The sequence below is a fragment of the Gorilla gorilla genome, chromosome 12, assembly GCF_029281585.2.
Source record: "Gorilla gorilla gorilla isolate KB3781 chromosome 12, NHGRI_mGorGor1-v2.1_pri, whole genome shotgun sequence".
NCBI classification, from domain to species: Eukaryota; Metazoa; Chordata; class Mammalia; order Primates; family Hominidae; genus Gorilla; species Gorilla gorilla.
Window position 1 is genome coordinate 74,762,217 of NC_073236.2, and position 16,283 is coordinate 74,778,499.

At 42.3% G+C, this 16,283-nt stretch overlaps 1 protein-coding gene and 1 pseudogene across 2 annotated transcripts in view; both read right to left on the minus strand.

Moving 5' to 3' along the window:
* Positions 1 to 16,283, minus strand: part of SLC1A4 (solute carrier family 1 member 4) — a 34,595-nt gene that overhangs the window by 13,649 nt on the left and 4,663 nt on the right. For both annotated transcript variants that reach the window (XM_004029323.5, XM_019021369.4), the window contains exons 2-3: positions 8,698 to 8,740; positions 6,175 to 6,237 (exon numbers count right to left, since the gene is read on the minus strand). In XM_004029323.5, coding sequence (XP_004029372.3) covers positions 6,175 to 6,237; positions 8,698 to 8,740 — 106 coding nt within the window. The remainder of the gene's footprint in view (positions 1 to 6,174; positions 6,238 to 8,697; positions 8,741 to 16,283) is intronic.
* On the minus strand, positions 15,328 to 15,442 carry LOC115933608 (uncharacterized; annotated as a pseudogene).

The following is a 16,283-nucleotide window of genomic DNA, read 5'->3' on the forward strand; positions in this document are numbered from 1 at the left end:
CACGGTGGCTCACACCTGTAATCCCAGCACTTTGGGAGGCCAAGGCGAGTGGATCACCTGAAGTCAGGAGTTTGAGACCAGCCTGACCAACATGGTGAAACCCTGTCTATACTAAAAACACAAAAATTAGCTGGGCATGGTGGCAGGTGCCTGTAATTCCAGCTACTTGGGAGGCTGAGGCAGGAGAATCACTTGAACCCAGGAGGCATAGGTTGCAGTGAGCTGAGATCATGCCATTGCACTCCAGCCTGGGCGACAGAGCGAGACTCCGGCTCAAAAAAAAAAAAAAAAAAAAAATTTTCTTCAGATAACAAATCAGTGACTGTAACTTTGACTCCTAAATGTCCACAGAGTTTTGTTGTGAGGCTCTTACAGTGACCTCCTAGCCGACAAACTTCACAGAAGATTTTCATGATCAACATGGACTTTTTCAGGATACTCTTTCCCAAATCACTGACTTAAAATGCATAGAAATACTGTATTCTTAATTTTTTCCAGCAATGCTGAATCTCCTTACTGCAAGCATATATTAGACAAACATTTTATCCCAGCAACACGTTATGAAATAATCGTTGGTGTTCCCTAGCCCTTGCAGCTTGAGCGCAAAGGCTGGGCCCTAGCCCAAGTGTCTGGCAAATGATAGGTACTCAAAATCATCACAAATTTCTTTCTAGATACTTTTCTAATTTCCAAATTAACTGGAGACATGTAGGTGGCTGGTGTGATTCACATGAAATGTACCAAAAGCCATGGATTCATATATATCATAAAAATTGTGATGGAGTAGCTTTTCATTTCCTTCCAACTTTTCTTTTCTTTCTTTCTTTCTTTCTTTCTTTTTTTTTTTTTTGAGACAGAGTTTCGCTCTTGTTCCCCAGGCTGGAGTGCAATGGGGTGATCTCAGCTCACCACAACCTCCACCTCCTGGGTTCAAGTGATTCTCCTGCCTCAGCCTCCCAAGTACCTGGGATTACAGGCATGCGCCACCACGCCCAGCTAATTTTGTATTTTTAGTAGAGAAGGGGTTTCTCCATGTGGGTTTCTCCATGTTGGTCAGGCTGGTCTGGAACTCCCGACCTCAGGTGATCTGCCCGCCTCAGCACTTCCAAAGTGCTGGGTTTACAGGCGTGAGCCACCACGCCTGGCCTCTCTTCCAACTTTTCATTGTGAGGACAATGATCACCGTATAGGGCGCTTTTGTTTATGTTGATAGATATCACTTATAGAGGAGCAGCGGCAATAGTAATTAAGGAGCATTGGCTTTGGAGCCTGACTTTCACTACTTCCTAGTTGTGGGAGTCTAGGTAAGTTACTTAACCTCTTTGTGACTCAGTTCCCCATTTATAAAATGGAGATAGTCACAATAGCTAATATGTAAAGTTGCTATGAAGATTAAATATGTTAATATATGTAAAGTACTTAGACTGTGTCAGGCAAATGAAAACCAACAAGAACTATTATTATATTAATGGAATATCTTGGAGATCATTCTAGGCTCACTCTGTCTGGAGTGTCTTCCTCTTAAAATGTTATTTTAATTCCATAGACAATAAGACCACTGTTTTTATTTATTTATTTTTTTGGAGACAGGGTTATACCCTGTCATCCAGGCTGAAGTGCAGTGGCATGAACATGGCTCACTGCAGCCTTGATCTCCAGGGTCTAAGCAATCCTCTTACCTCAGCCTCCTGAGTAGCTGGGACTACAAGCATGTGCCACCATGCCAGGCTAGGTTTATTTATTTATTTTGTAGAGATGGGATCTCCCTAAATTGCCCAAACCGGTCTCAAACTCCTGGGCTTAAGTGATTTTCCCAATTCAGTCTCTCAAAGTGTTATTATTACAGGTGTGAGCCACTGCACCTGGCCAAGACTTCTGACTATCACTACTCTCTCCTGGGACTTGACTTATTGAAGCTGGGTGCGGTGGGTATAGCTGAAAGCTGGGGGAGAGAGATGATTTGGGGGATTTATTGCTGGCTCTGCTACTGGCCTACTAGGATTCTATGAGCTGGATGGCTAACACCTGGTGATGACCTTGGGGCTGTCAACTCACGCTTTTTGATAATGTCCCAAGTCCTAACTGGAATTAAGGGTCAAGATTCAATTAAACCAGAAAATTCAATTATTATTTGAAAGTTGGTTTTAATATCACATGTTCTCATATGTGGGAGCTAAAAAAGTGGATCTCATGAAGACAAAGAGTAGATTGGTGGTTACTAGAGGCCAGGAGGTGTAGGGGGGAAAGGGGACAAAGAGAAGTTGATTAATGGATACAAACGTACAGGTTGATAGAAGAAATACACTTAGTGTTTGATATTTCAGTAGGGTGACTATATTTTACAATAATTTACTGTACATTTCAAAATAGCTAGAATAATTGTAATATTTCTATCACAAAGAAAAGACAAATGTTTAAGGTGATGGACATCACAAGTACACTGATTTGATCTTTACAAATTATATTAATGTATTACATTATCACATGTACCCCCAAACTATGCACATTTATTATTCAATTTCTTAAATCAGTAAGAAAATTGTTTTAACAATTAAGAGAGCTGGTTTTAGCAGGTCTGCAATTCTAAAATGTGGTGTTTGAGGTCAGGCAGTTCCAGCTTTCGAACCAACTCTCAGATTTGAGGACAATTACAATAATTTTTCCAATGAAATGACTCCCTTTCCGTAGAGGAGGCTGGTGGCAGGTGGGTTTGGAGCAAGGTATGCTGGCTGCACACCTGGGCAAACTTAGCATTGAATGGGGCTAGGGGACTACAAACAACCAGAGTTGCATCCTGGCCAGTCTCCCTGGGATTTTGCAGATTCTGTTCCTGCTGCCTACATCACTTTTCCCCCACATCTCCCCATAGCTCCTCCCTCACCTGATCAGAAGACCGCCCTGACCACCCTGCTAAAATAGTACCCATCACCACAGACACACACACACAAACACAAACACACTCTTCCTATCTATTTGCCCTGCTTTAATGTTCTTCTTGGTGCCTATCACTGGCTGACATATACTTATTTATTACATGATTCCCTCCACTAGAACATGAGTTTTGTAAGAGCAGGGCTTTGACTGTATTGAGCACTACTGGAGTCCAGCACCTGGGAAGGGCACCTGGCTGTGGCCAAATAAATCACTGTTTAATGAATTAATGATTCAACTAAAGCCTAGGAGGAGTGTGTCTGTGGCAAGTTATTACGTGGGATCAAAGTGGCCATGGAAGATAGAGCCACAGGTCAGAGGCACCCTTCCAAGTGTCCTTGAGCCTCTGGGTCCTTGATTGATTTAATTCTTTTTAGAGACAAGGTCTCCCTCTGTTGCTGTCTAGAGTACAGTAATCTTAAACTCCTTGGCTCAACGGATCCTCCTACTTCAGCCTCCCAAGTAGCTAGTACTACAGGCACATGCCACCATACTTGGCTAGTATAGAAAAAAAAACTTTTTTTTTAGATACGTATCTATGTTGCCCAGGCTGGTCTCAAATTTCTGGCTTCAAGCAATCCTCCCACCTCAGCCTCTGAGTCATTGAGATTACAAGCGTGAGTCACCATGCCTGGCTAGGCCCTTGACTTTTCATTCTGTCACCAATATCCCAACCTTGGGGACAAGGCCCACACCTGCTATGCCTTTACACAGTCTTCTTGCCACAGGGTTTAGGAAAGCCTGGAACCAGCGAGGACACACTGCTCCTCTTTCTTTTTTTTTTTCTTTTATTTATTTTTTTGAGACAGAGTCTCGCTCTGTTGCCCAGGCTGGCGTGCAGTGGCAGAATCTCGGCTCACTGCAACCTCCACCTCCTGTGTTCAAGTGATTCACCTGCCTCAGCCTCCCAAGTAGCTGGGATTACAGGTGCCCACCACCACGCCTGGCTAATTTTTATATTCTTAGTAGAGACGGGGTTTCACCATGTTGGCCAGGCTGGGAACTCCTGACTTCAGGTGATCTGCCTGCCTTGGCCTCCCAAAGTGCTGGGATTACAGGTGTGAACCACTGCACCAGCCTCTTTCTTAAAGCCTGACTCCTTAAATGCCTGGGTGAAATTTACAGTGAAGGCAAGTGTATGTCAGCTGAGGTGGATGCTCACAGGTAACCAGTATTTCCAGTGGAGAAGTCACAGCAGCCATATTTGCCAAAACTTAAAGTTATTGAAGAGACAATTAGTGTTCTAGCATTTACTCATCACTCTTGGTTTCTTTCTATTTATTTATTTAGACATAATTTTGCTCTGTTGCCCAGGCTGGAGTGCAGTGGCACGATCATGACTCACTGCAGCATTGACCTCCCAGGGTCAAGCAATCCTCCTACCTTGGCCTCCCAAGTAGCTGAGACTATGGACATGTGCCACCATGCCTGGCTAACTTTTATTTAATTTTTAGTTTTTGTAGCGATGGGGTCTTGCTGTGTTGCCCAGGCTGGTCATGAACTCCTGGGCTCAAGCAGTCCTCCCTTCTTGGCCTCCCAAAGTGCTTTGATTATAGGCGTAAGCCACTGCACCTGGGCAACAATTAGTTTTTTTTAAACTGGTCAAAATGGCCTTGATCAACCTTGGAAGACCATCATTTCAAGTAATTTATAGTGGGGGTACTAAATCCTACCTGATCAGGTTGTCCTAAGCTCAAATGAAATAACGTCGGAAAGTGTCTGTGCCAAGAGGGTGGCATGCAGAAGTGAACCACTTACCTGGAAAGCAGGCCTAGCTGACACCCACATCCCAGTGAGCCCAGCTGTGGAATCCAGGGCCTGTCAGAAGGGGCCCAGTTGGATGTCCAGCCACGTCCTCTGGCCAGACAGAGTGAAGTGACCTCCATTTTTTAAAATCAGGAGCCACTGACTGGATTCACATTTATGAACAGGGGGATATCATTCACTAGGGGACTTTTGGAATGTGTGTGGGCACTTTGGTTGTCATAATGATTGTGGTGTCTTACTGGGAAATAGTAGGCAGGGTACTAAGAATGCCATCCGTTCTGAAATGTTCAGGCAACCAAATGCAGACTTTCCTACATCCCCCAGGCCTCAGAGCATCCTATCAGACAGTCATATAGGGAGAAAAAGCTGTTTAAAATGCACTGAGCTAGGATTAACTCCATTTTACCCATAAATATTTTTTCTGCATAGTTTTAGTATTCACTGGATTTTCCAAGAATATCAAGTGGATGTAAACTGAAGGGAGACTTTATTTTGTTCCGAACTTCAACAAGTGTTATTTGCCATTTTAGAATAATATCCAAGTCACTAGTATGAGACATAATGTTGGTCTGCACTTGTAGCTGTTGCGTTTGGGGTAATTCTGTATACATATACAAAAATATTTATTTAGCATGTATTTCAAAATGTGCAGAAAAATAGCAAAAAATGTGCCTACAATATTTAGTTGCCTTCTATCTCACTGCTTTTAAATCTCAATTTATTTATTCTAAGTAAATGCAAGTATCTGTAAACTTCATTACGTCTTCTAGTATAGTTGTATATTTACATGGTAAAATATGGATTATTTTATTAGAAATTATTTTTATTTCTCCCTTATATTGATTTTTTAAAAAATGTAATAGGTATAGGGGTAGTTTAAATCACTTATTAATTACATTTCTAGATGGTAGAAAAGGTTTTATAAAATGTTTTCTGGGGTCAGGCACAGGCTCACACTTACAATCCCAGCACTTTGGGAGGCAAAGGTGGGAGGATTATGTGAAGCCAGGAGTTCAAGGCCAGCCTTGACAACATGGTGAAACTCTTGTCTCTACAAAACATAAAATTAAAAAAAAAAAATATTAGTCGAGCATGGTGGCACACGTCTGTAGTCCCAGCTACTCGGGAGACTGAGGCAGGAGGATCACTTGAGGCCAAGAGTTCAGTGCAGTGAGCCATGATCACACCACTGCACTCCAGCCTGGGCAACAGAGCGAGACCCTGTTTCAAACAAACAAACAACAAATAAATCAACAAACAAAATGTTTTACGGATCCTCTGAGGATTATAGTGCTTTGAGAGCAACATGGTATTTGGCCATGTTGGTAAATAACCAAAGGAGCAAACCTAACCTGTTCGCTCCAATAGCTCATTCAAACCCCAAAGTTTTCAGCCCACATCCTGTATGTTCCTTCAAAGAAGAAATAAGATTTGTTTTAGACATATTTTTACAAGTGACCTTATAAAAAGCTTTACCTTTTCATGGGTTACATTTCCAGAGCTGCTGTTGTGGGTCACGACTTTATAATCAGTTGCATACTGTGATCAAGAGGAAAAAAAAAACCCACTGTTAGTGCACAGGTGAAGACCGACCTAGAGGAACCAAGGGCACTGCTGCACTCTCGCTACTTCTGTCACTGTTCACACTGAGTGTCCTGGGCATTCCTCACTTGGCTGGCCTGACAAGAGCCTCTGAGAACTGTGAAAAAGCTACATTAGGACCAAGTCAGCAGATACTTCAAGAGGTCTCTGGGTTGCTTAGTGTCCCAAGGAAACAGGGAGAATTTCCTTATGTTCTTTGGGCAATGGTTTGGAGAAGGAGGGCTGCACAATTTTATGCTGATAGTTTGATATTTCCTCAGCCTTATATGTCATATTATTTGAATAACCTCGGCATTAACTCCATAATGCCAAAGTTCATTTTTCATTGTATCATTTTATTTTCATTCATTTATTTATGCCCCACTTTGTTCTAGAACTTATTTGAGCATGACTGCTTCTACCATCTCTTTCTAATCTGGCTTGAGCCTCCACTCTTGAAAGCCAGGGATGTGAGGCAAGATGGCATCATCTAACTGAGTCTTCAGGGGGACTCAGTTATCAGAAGTGAGACGTCTCTCTAGCTTTGGTCCCCTGGTTGATTTCACATGCTTCTGCATGGTGCACATAGGTGTCTGCCTGTGGCAGTATGCACTAACAAGTGGAATCTGTTAGTACAGTCCTTCCTGGCCCCTTCGAAGGGCACCTGGTCCTTGAACTGTCAGGAGGAGGCAATTAGGAAGTATAGACTCGAAGGCCTGCTTTCTGCCTCCCCTTGCTGGGCTCTGATTTCTCTCAGCTTTATCAGTGTTACAGAAAGGCAGAGGTATTCAAACAAACCCACCCGCCTCCTCTGTGACAGGCACTAAAAAAAGCCCCATATACCTATATTTTTTTCCTACCTCACATTATATATACAAGTCACTCCCGTGCTTATATGCAGATCAAAAAGCAAAACAAAACAAAAATGAGAGGTTTAAGTAGAAACAGAAAAGCCTTTCATTGTAAAAAGCAATCAGATTAGACCATATAATCTAGGCATTTATATTCCTTCTCTGTGTAAAGAATGGTCATAGGAGACCAGGCGCAGTGGCTCACGCCTGTAATCCCAGCACTTTAGGAGGCCGAGGCGGGCGGATCACAAGGTCAGGAGATCGAGACCATCCTGGCTAACATGGTGAAACCCCATCTCTACTAAAAAATACAAAAAATTAGCTGGGTGTGGTGGCAGGCGCCTGTAGTCCCAGCTACTTGGAAGGCTGAGGCAGGAGAATGGTGTGAACCCGGGAGGCGGAGCTGCAGTGAGCCAAGATCGCGCCACTGCACTCCAGCCTGGGCAACAGAGTGAGACTCCGTCTCAAAAAAAAAAAAAAAAAAGAAAAAAAAGAATGGTCACAGGACTGTTACTTGCAGCACTGCCAAAAAATAGGGGAAAACCAGAAACAACCTGAACATCCATCGGTAGGGGACTAGTAGAGGAGAATTATGTTATACTCTTACAGTGGAATACTCTACAGCCGTGGCGTTATGTCAAAGGGTAGCTACCGACATGAGAAAATATTCACAATATACTGCCTTAAAAAAAAAACAGCAGGCTATGAAGCAACACGTGTAGTGTGTGTACATACTATGTATGCTTATCTTTATTTTATTATTTATTTATTTATTTATTTATTTTGAGATGGAGTCTCACTCTGCTGCCCAGGCTGGAGTACAGTGGTGTGATCTTGGCTCTCTGCAACCTCCAACTCCCAGGTTCGAGCAATTCTCCAGCCTCAGCTTCCTGGGTGGCTGGGATTACAGGTACACGCCACCACACCTGGCTAATTTTTGTATCTTTAATGGAGATGGGGTTTCACCGTGTTGGCCAGGTTGGTCTCGAACTCCTGACCTCAGTGATCCACCTGCCTTGGCCTCCCAAAGTGCTTGGATAACAGGCATGAGCCACTGCGCCCAGCCTGTATGCTTATTTTTAAAATGTATGTGTATACACACATAGAAAAAACATATCTGAAAGAGGTATACCAAAAGAATGGGTAGCTCTAGACAGTGACTATGGATGATTTTTGTTTTCTGACACTTCTTTGTATTTTAATTTTTTTTTGCAGTGAGCACATATTATCTTTATAGTCAGAAAAAAAGATAAAAGTGTATTTTTTAAAAAAGTCTATAATATTTAAGACATCCCCAAAATGTGATTTGAGGGTATTTCTTAGGTAATGCAAACAAATTTTGGAACCAGTGGGACATTTTGGAAAGTTTTGTTTGTTCAGTCTTTATTTATTTATTTTGTTGTTGTTTTTTAACTCTAGGTACCCATTTATAAAAGTTTAGGCCAGTCTTACCAAGTTTTGTTAACACCACCATCTCTCCCTGTTCTACCTTACCTAACTCTATAGCAGTAATTGATACATTTCTTCCATCAAAGTTTCATATTTTTAGCAAAGTATCAAGCCTTACCGTACGGAAAGCTGCAACCACAAGATTTGAGGGAAACAGGTTTCTGTTGGAAAAGAAAGCATTCTGTCAGTATTCTTTTAAAACAATTTTTTAGAGATGAGGTCCCTGTTGCCCAGGCTGGAGTGCAGTGGTGTGATTGCAGCTCACTGCAGCCTTGAACTTTTGGGCTCAAGTGATCCTCCTGCCTCAGCCTCCCAAAGTGTTGGGACTACAGGCGTGAGCCATGGTAACTGTCTTCATCAGTATTCTTAAAATTCAGTGTGCAAAGTATCTGCTTTGAGATGTCCACTTCTAAAACCCTAACACAGTGTTCTCTCTCCACCCCTAGCTGACACTGCATCTTTTGCTTGATTTAAGCACCCTAACTGTGCCTGCGCTGCTGGGCCACAGTAGATACTTTGAAGCCACTGATTTTCATTTCCATCTCTCTCATGGTACTCCTTGATATCTGAACTTAATGGTGTCCAACCAAGTCTATAACTGCATTGCTTTCCTCTCACCTAGAGGTTAGGCACCATTGCAGTGGTTTGCAATGTCAAGTGTCACTGCTCACTAGTGAAATCCAAGGGCGTTTTTGTTGTTGCAAAATTGAGGCATTCCCCAATTGGGGGGAGTGTGTAGGGAGAAAAGCCAGGTCCCACACATTTGTCCTGTTAAATGCAGTAGAGTCCTGTATAATGAATTATCTCAAGGCCCTCCAATGTCTTGCATGACATACCTGTAGATATAAACCTTATCTATAATTACTCAAGACTAAACTAATTCCAAAACAAGGTTCTGTTTTTCACAATTTGAACATACACTGAATTTTCCAGAAGTGTAACTCCTTATAAATTATGGGGTGGTTTTTGTTTTTCTTTGTTCAGAATGTTTCCAAATATTGTCTTCCTGGAAAATCACACCACCAGTGCAAATTGTAGAATCTGAGTCCCTAATTCCACACCCAGTGTCAAGTAACAGTCTGCATTTATAACTATCTCATTAGCAGTGATTCTGAGTTCAGGAGTAAGCATTCAACCACTTTATGTTAGAGCATGTATATATTGAGACACATTGTTTTTGTTATAATTATTTTCCTTTTGTATATTACAGTTACATCATACTGATATTTTGAAATTATGTGGGCAGGGACATTTTATTTATGGATTTCATCTTAGAATTAAGGATATTATAAACATTTGTTATAAAAGTAGGGCAATCGAGCTGATGGAGCCCAAAATCTGCTCATGCAAATAGTTTTACTGAGGGCTCTGTGTAGGATGCTGGTCTTGATATACAAGAAATTCTATTCCAGCTGACAGTCCATTTGTTCTTACTTCCTGCAAGAAGAGTAAGTCTAGAAGAGCAAAAGACTCTGGATCATTCTTAACAATTTGTGTCAAACTTATCCACTAATTCTTACTTCTGTAAGAAGCTGGGTTGCTCACCAGGATCTCCAGGCAACTATTTGCAGTGCATTGGGTTTCAGAGGTAGGCAGGTCTGGCTGCAACCCAGCTGTGGCAGGCAGAGTCTAAGATGGCCTCCTGGTATTCACACCTTTGGGTAATCCCTTTAGTCTGGGTGGACCTATGACTTGCTTCTAATGAACAAATGCAGCAAAGGTGATGGGATGTCACATCCATGATTTGGTTACATAAGGTTGTAGCTTCCATTGTGCTAGCTGACTCTTCTTATTGTCTTCTGCTTGCATACTTTGATGAAGCAAGCTGCTATGTTAGAAAGGCCCACGAGACTAGAAACTGCAGGTGGTCTCCAGCCAAGAGCCAAATGAGGCTCCCAGTCCAAACTTCAAGGAACTGAATTCTGCCAACAACAACATGACCTCAGAGGTGAATCTCTCCCCAGGTGGACCTGCGGGTAAGAACCTAGCCCTGACCAACACCTCGACTGCAGCCTTGTAAGAGACTCTGAAGCAGAGGACCCAACTAAACTGTCCCAAGATTCCTGACCCCAGAGAGACTGTAGGATAGTAAATATGTGAGATTTTAAGCTGTTTAAGCTGTTAAATGTGTAGTAGTTTGTTATGCAGCAATATATCAGCCAACAAAGTTAATAAGATGCAAAAATCAATGCATTAGAACACTTAGGGTGCTCTCACAGGACGGCCAGCATACACAGCCTGCAACACAGCATTTCCCAAACTTGTCCATAGAACCTGAATTGCTTTTAGCATATTTAGAGAATACCAGAGTACATGTCTGCATTTAAGCAGAAAAAATTAATCTTTAGCTGAATTAAATTGTTGCAAAACTGTGACCAGAAGTTTGATTCTTATCACAGCTGTATTTACTTTTTAAAAAGTAGAAACAGACTAGCAACTTATATTGGCTAGTTTTCAGAGTATAGATGAATAACAACTTACATTTGTTATTATTTCCATTACAAAGCAACTTTCTTACATATTTCAGTCTTGGGGGCTACCTTTGGCATTTCATTTCCATTTTCTGCCCTAGTCAGAAGCAGCAAGGGGCCCTGTGCCAAAGTCTCTCTGTTCTGTATCCACCACACAACAATCCTCAGTTGTTGACAGACTGAGCTGCTCTAAGTTTCTCTCTCCATGAGGACCGGGAAGTTCAGAAAAGAGTTGGGTTAGAAGACCTCCACTTTCCTCATGGGAAACAATTTCCCCCGGCAAATACCTCACATCCTTCAGGGATTAGCTGTTTCCTCAATTGGTACAAGCACAGCCTTTCCCACAGCCTTGAAATGCATTCTCTTCTAAAGAGCACAACACTATTTGTTTAATTCTGTCTATCTGTCCTGCCCAATCTCTTCATACAAGCAATAACCCAGTAACATCTCACCCAGAACAGGCCCTGTCCTTAACCCAGAACTTCTACACCTAACAGCCACTGGCACACCGACCTGTTTTCAGACTGTCTACAATATCTAGTCTACAAAATCCAATGGGAACAGAGGGGTCCAGAAGCAAAAGAGCAACTTCTGCCCCCCAAAAATCAAGTTCCTAAGAAAAATGTGATGTGTTTTGACAGTTTCTGATAAAGTTAAACATAGACTTACCATAGGACTCACCAATTCCATTCCTAGATTTTTTTTTTTTTTTTTTTTTTTTTGGGAGACAGAGTCTCACTTTGTTGCCCAGGCTGGAGTGCAGTGGCAGATCTTGGCTCACTGCAGCCTCCGCCTCCGGGTTCAAAAGATTCTCCTGCCTCAGCTTCCCGAATAGTTGGGACTGCAGGTGTGCACCACCATGCCCGGCTAATTTATTTATTTATTTATTTATTTTTCTGAGACGGAGTCTTGCTCTGTCTCCCAGGCTGGAGGGCAGTGGTGTGATCTCGGCTCACTGCAAGCTCTGCCTCCGAGGTTCACACCATTCTCCTGCCTCAGTCTCCCGAGTAGCTGGGACTACAGGTGCCCGCCACCACGCCTGGCTAATTTTGTCTTTGTATTTTTAGTAGAGACGGGGTTTCACCATGTTAGCCAGGATGATCTCAATCTCCTGACCTCGTGATCTGCCCCCCTCAGCCTCCCAAAGTGCTGGGATTACAGGCGTGAGCCACTGCGCCTGGCCAATTTTTGTATTTTTAATGCAGACAGGGTTTCACCATGTTGGCCAGGCTGGTCTCAAACTCCTGACCTCAAGTGATCTGCCCACCTTGGCCTCCCAAAGTGCTAGGATTACAGGCGTGAGCCACCACGCCCGGCCCACTCCTAGATATTTACCCAAGAAATATAAAAATATATGCCTGCAAAAAGGAACCATATGCATAACAGCGTTATTCATAATAGTCCAAAACCCAAATGTCCATCAACAGATGAAGGGATACAAAGATTATGAAAACTCCATACAACGGAATACCACTTGGCAATAAAAAGGAGCCAAGTGATATACGCAACAACATGGATAATCTCAGCAACACTGTGCTGAGCAAAACAAGACTGACAAAGGAGAGTGCATACTGAATGATTCCGTTGATATGAAACTCTAGAAAAAGCCAAACTAATTTATAGTGATAAAAAGCAGGTCAGCTGCCTGAGGCCAGGGGTGGAGAATGGGGATTGCTGAGAAGAGTCATAGGTGATGGAAAAGTTCAGTATCTTGATTGTGGTGGTGGTCACATGAGTTATCCATTTGTCAGAATTCATTGAACTGTACCTTTAAAGTAGGTGCATTTACTGTATATAAATCATACCTTGAAATTGTTTAAAAACTTATATAAAAAAGTATGGTAATAACTGTTAGAGATTTTCCAACTAAAAAATACGTACATTCAATGGGAGGGCTGAACTGTTTTTTAGATTATACAGCTCATTTCTCAGATAACAATCTCTGGGAAGGGCTCTCCTGGTGGCAGTGAGCTGAAGCACCATAGAAAGCATCCTCCTTCGCTTTCATCCTCTGCTTGCCACAGACCAGGAGCAGGAGCAGTGCCCTCCTGCTGTCACCAAGGGCAAGGAGATGAGGCTGCCGGAATAAAGCAACATGTTTCTCTGTCCTCTACTTTCCCTCTCTCCTTTGGCTTTCAGACACAGATGCTGCGGTAAACTCTGGTTCTTACTCCTGAGCTCTCTTCTAATCCGGGATCAGCTGCCTCTCTGGCAAACAGTTTTGCTTCCCAGAGCTCTGTCTTCAGGCATTTTTCCCAACTCCTCATGTTCACACAGTAGCTTCATGGGCTTTTGAAATCAGAGACATTGAGCTGGAAGGTATTTTAGAGGTGATCCAGTCCTATCCCCTCATTTAGCACATAGAGACACCAATGCCCAGTCACTGAGCATCTCCCATTTCTGCTCCATCTAGGCCAGCACCGTCCAACTGAAATGCCTGCATTTGTGCTGCCATGTTGGACTATAGAGCACTTGAAATGTAGCTAGTGCCACCAAGGAACTGATTTTTAAGTTTTATTTACATTTGAAGTAATTTTAAATAGCTACATGTGGCTAGTGTCTATTGTATTGGACAGCCCAGATGTAGAGTACTGAAATCCAGAGTCCAGAAGTCAGGAGGACCAAATGGTCATCCTGTGTTCGCCTCTGCACATCACCCACTTTCACTGGGGTTAGGATGCTTCTAAGCACTGAGCTCCTCATCTTATTCAAGTTTGCAAATATTTCCTTTTTCTGTTGTTTGATCCTGAGAGATCTACTTGAATTACATATGTATTAGGCCAAAGTTTCTCAAATATCAGTAGACCATTAAATCAATGTATTGGCTTTAACCAGTATTTTATAAAAGATGAAATACATTAGACAAAAATATCAGTATGTATCACACTTAAAATATTGTTTGGTGGAACCTGTGTTTTGGTTTGAGTATGTGGGAGTTGGGGGGCGGGTATAGTGTGGATGCCATAATGTAAAATGTACTTTTTATGGTAGGTCAAAATTAAAAACATGTGTGAAACCTCTAAGATACACTACTAAATCTAGAGGCCCAAGTCAGTCCAAGCCAGGAGATAATGAATGAACAAGCTTTTCCAGCGCTATGAGACTCTTTGAATACATTACTTAAAACAAACAGAAAACTGGTATGAAATGAGGTTGAACTGGCCAATGCAGAACCACTGTGGGAGGTGCTGTGCAGACCCATGCAGCTCACACAGTGAAAAACTTCAAAAACGTTCTTTCTGTAACATCTGATACTGTTTGTTCTTCTGATCCTATTGTCAAGGGTGGTATGCATTTCTCCGTTCTATATGAAAAGAATGTAAAACAATTTACTTTTGCTTGGGCATATTTTGTTCCAGAATTATTTCCTTTTATTTAAGTTCAAAAATTCTTTACCAAATCTATTAAAATTTCAAAGACTCTTCAGAACAGGATATGGCATGGTATGTACACCTGATAAATATTTATTATCGCTAGTATTTATTGTAACAGAGCCAGTTAACAGGGATGTGACCCTTCAGATCTTGGTACCCCCTACAAGGCTGAGCTGAGGAAGGGCTGGGGCTGGTGGACTTGCACTCTGATGATGGGGGTGTGAATCCATCCTCTCTTTAAGGCCTCCATCCAGTTTTAGATTCCAGCTGGAAAGGGTAAGGCTGAACCCCTGGAGTGGGGATCTTTTGGGGGAAATTAGGTTAAGAGCAGCACTCATGCTTCATATCAAATAGCCCTCAGCTGTCCCTGAGAGGGTGGGACACACTAGAATATTAGCAAAGCACTCATATATTAACTCATTTAATCCTCACAACCATTCTAGTTGTAGGTCTCACTAGTCTCATTTTACAGATAAGGACACTCAGGCACAGAGAGGACAAACGACTTGTGCACGTACAGCAAGTACGTCATAGAGCTGGGCTTCAAACCCAGGTGGTTGGCTTTAGTGTCTGCTCTTCATCACTACCCATCTCCCTAGGTTGATGCTTTTTTCTGTCTCTAAACTATTCAGGTGTCCTCCTGGGTGGTAAAAGAAATGGTCAAAAGTGAAAATCTTTTTTTAAAAAAAATTACAAGCTGCTATTATTTTCCTTTCATCACTAGTTAGGCTGAGGCAATGCCATTAATTTGGATCCTTGTTAGATGTGCTGTCTTCATCTTGCCTATAGAAGAGACATGGGCATAGTTACAACCCGCCACAGTCAATAATGTAAAGAAATTGTTCACAACTCACTCCTCAACTTTGCCATCTGGTGGCTAATATTACTATTTATTTTAATTTAAAAAATATGGAACGCTTCACATTGGAACATCACGTTGTGTGTCATCCTTGCACGGAGGCCACGCTCGTCTCCTCTATTGTTCCAGTTTTAGTATATGTGCTGCCAAGGCAAGCACAGGGGGCTAATATTAAATCTCAGTCTCTGATAGTTTTTTTTTTTTTGCACTATTCAAGTAATGTGTTCTTTGCAGCTTGAGAAGCATCATACATATTCACACCAGTCCTTGAGAAGGAGGTAAGTCCAGCACACCTCCCTCTGTGAAGGGAAAGGCTCAGAGCATGGTTTGCTATTAAGAAAATTAGCATGAGCAGTGAAAAAAACCCTAGAAAACTGGGCAACAGACAAAATCCTAATTGTATTTACCATATACATGGCCACACCCTACTATGCTACTGCAAGATGGTGGCCCTCGGCCATTCTTCTGGCTGCCAGCACAGACCAGAGCCCTGGGCCTAGGCTCTGTCCCTACCTGCCTCCTTGGCAGTTACACCCTGGTTCTCCATTTGAAAACTACAAACTTTAGAGCCCAAAGGAATGTTAGAAACCATTTGCCTCAATCCCTTCAATTTATAGCAGAGGTCAACTGGAGATCATAAGCATGTAAGGCAGGGGAAAAAGAAACCGGAATGTCAGTGAGAATCTGTGGGGACTTCTGTCCCATTTCAGAATGGAAGGCTCTTCTGTGTTTAGTTTTGACTTCTCTCCCTTTCCAAATTTTCCATAGTGTGACTCTGTTAGTTAGTAGTCTAAAACATAGTCAGTTATGTTCACTTCTCCTCCAGATGCCGTGTGGTTCCCAATACACCTAAAGACTACATTAGCTTCAAGTCATCTTGAGTTCCCCTAAACATTCTTCTTCTTCCCATCTACCCTCATTTATTTCAGGTTACGGAAAGAGGACCATCCCCATTAGCTCAGGTGAACTGGAAAACCCAATCACTCTATTTATAACAAGA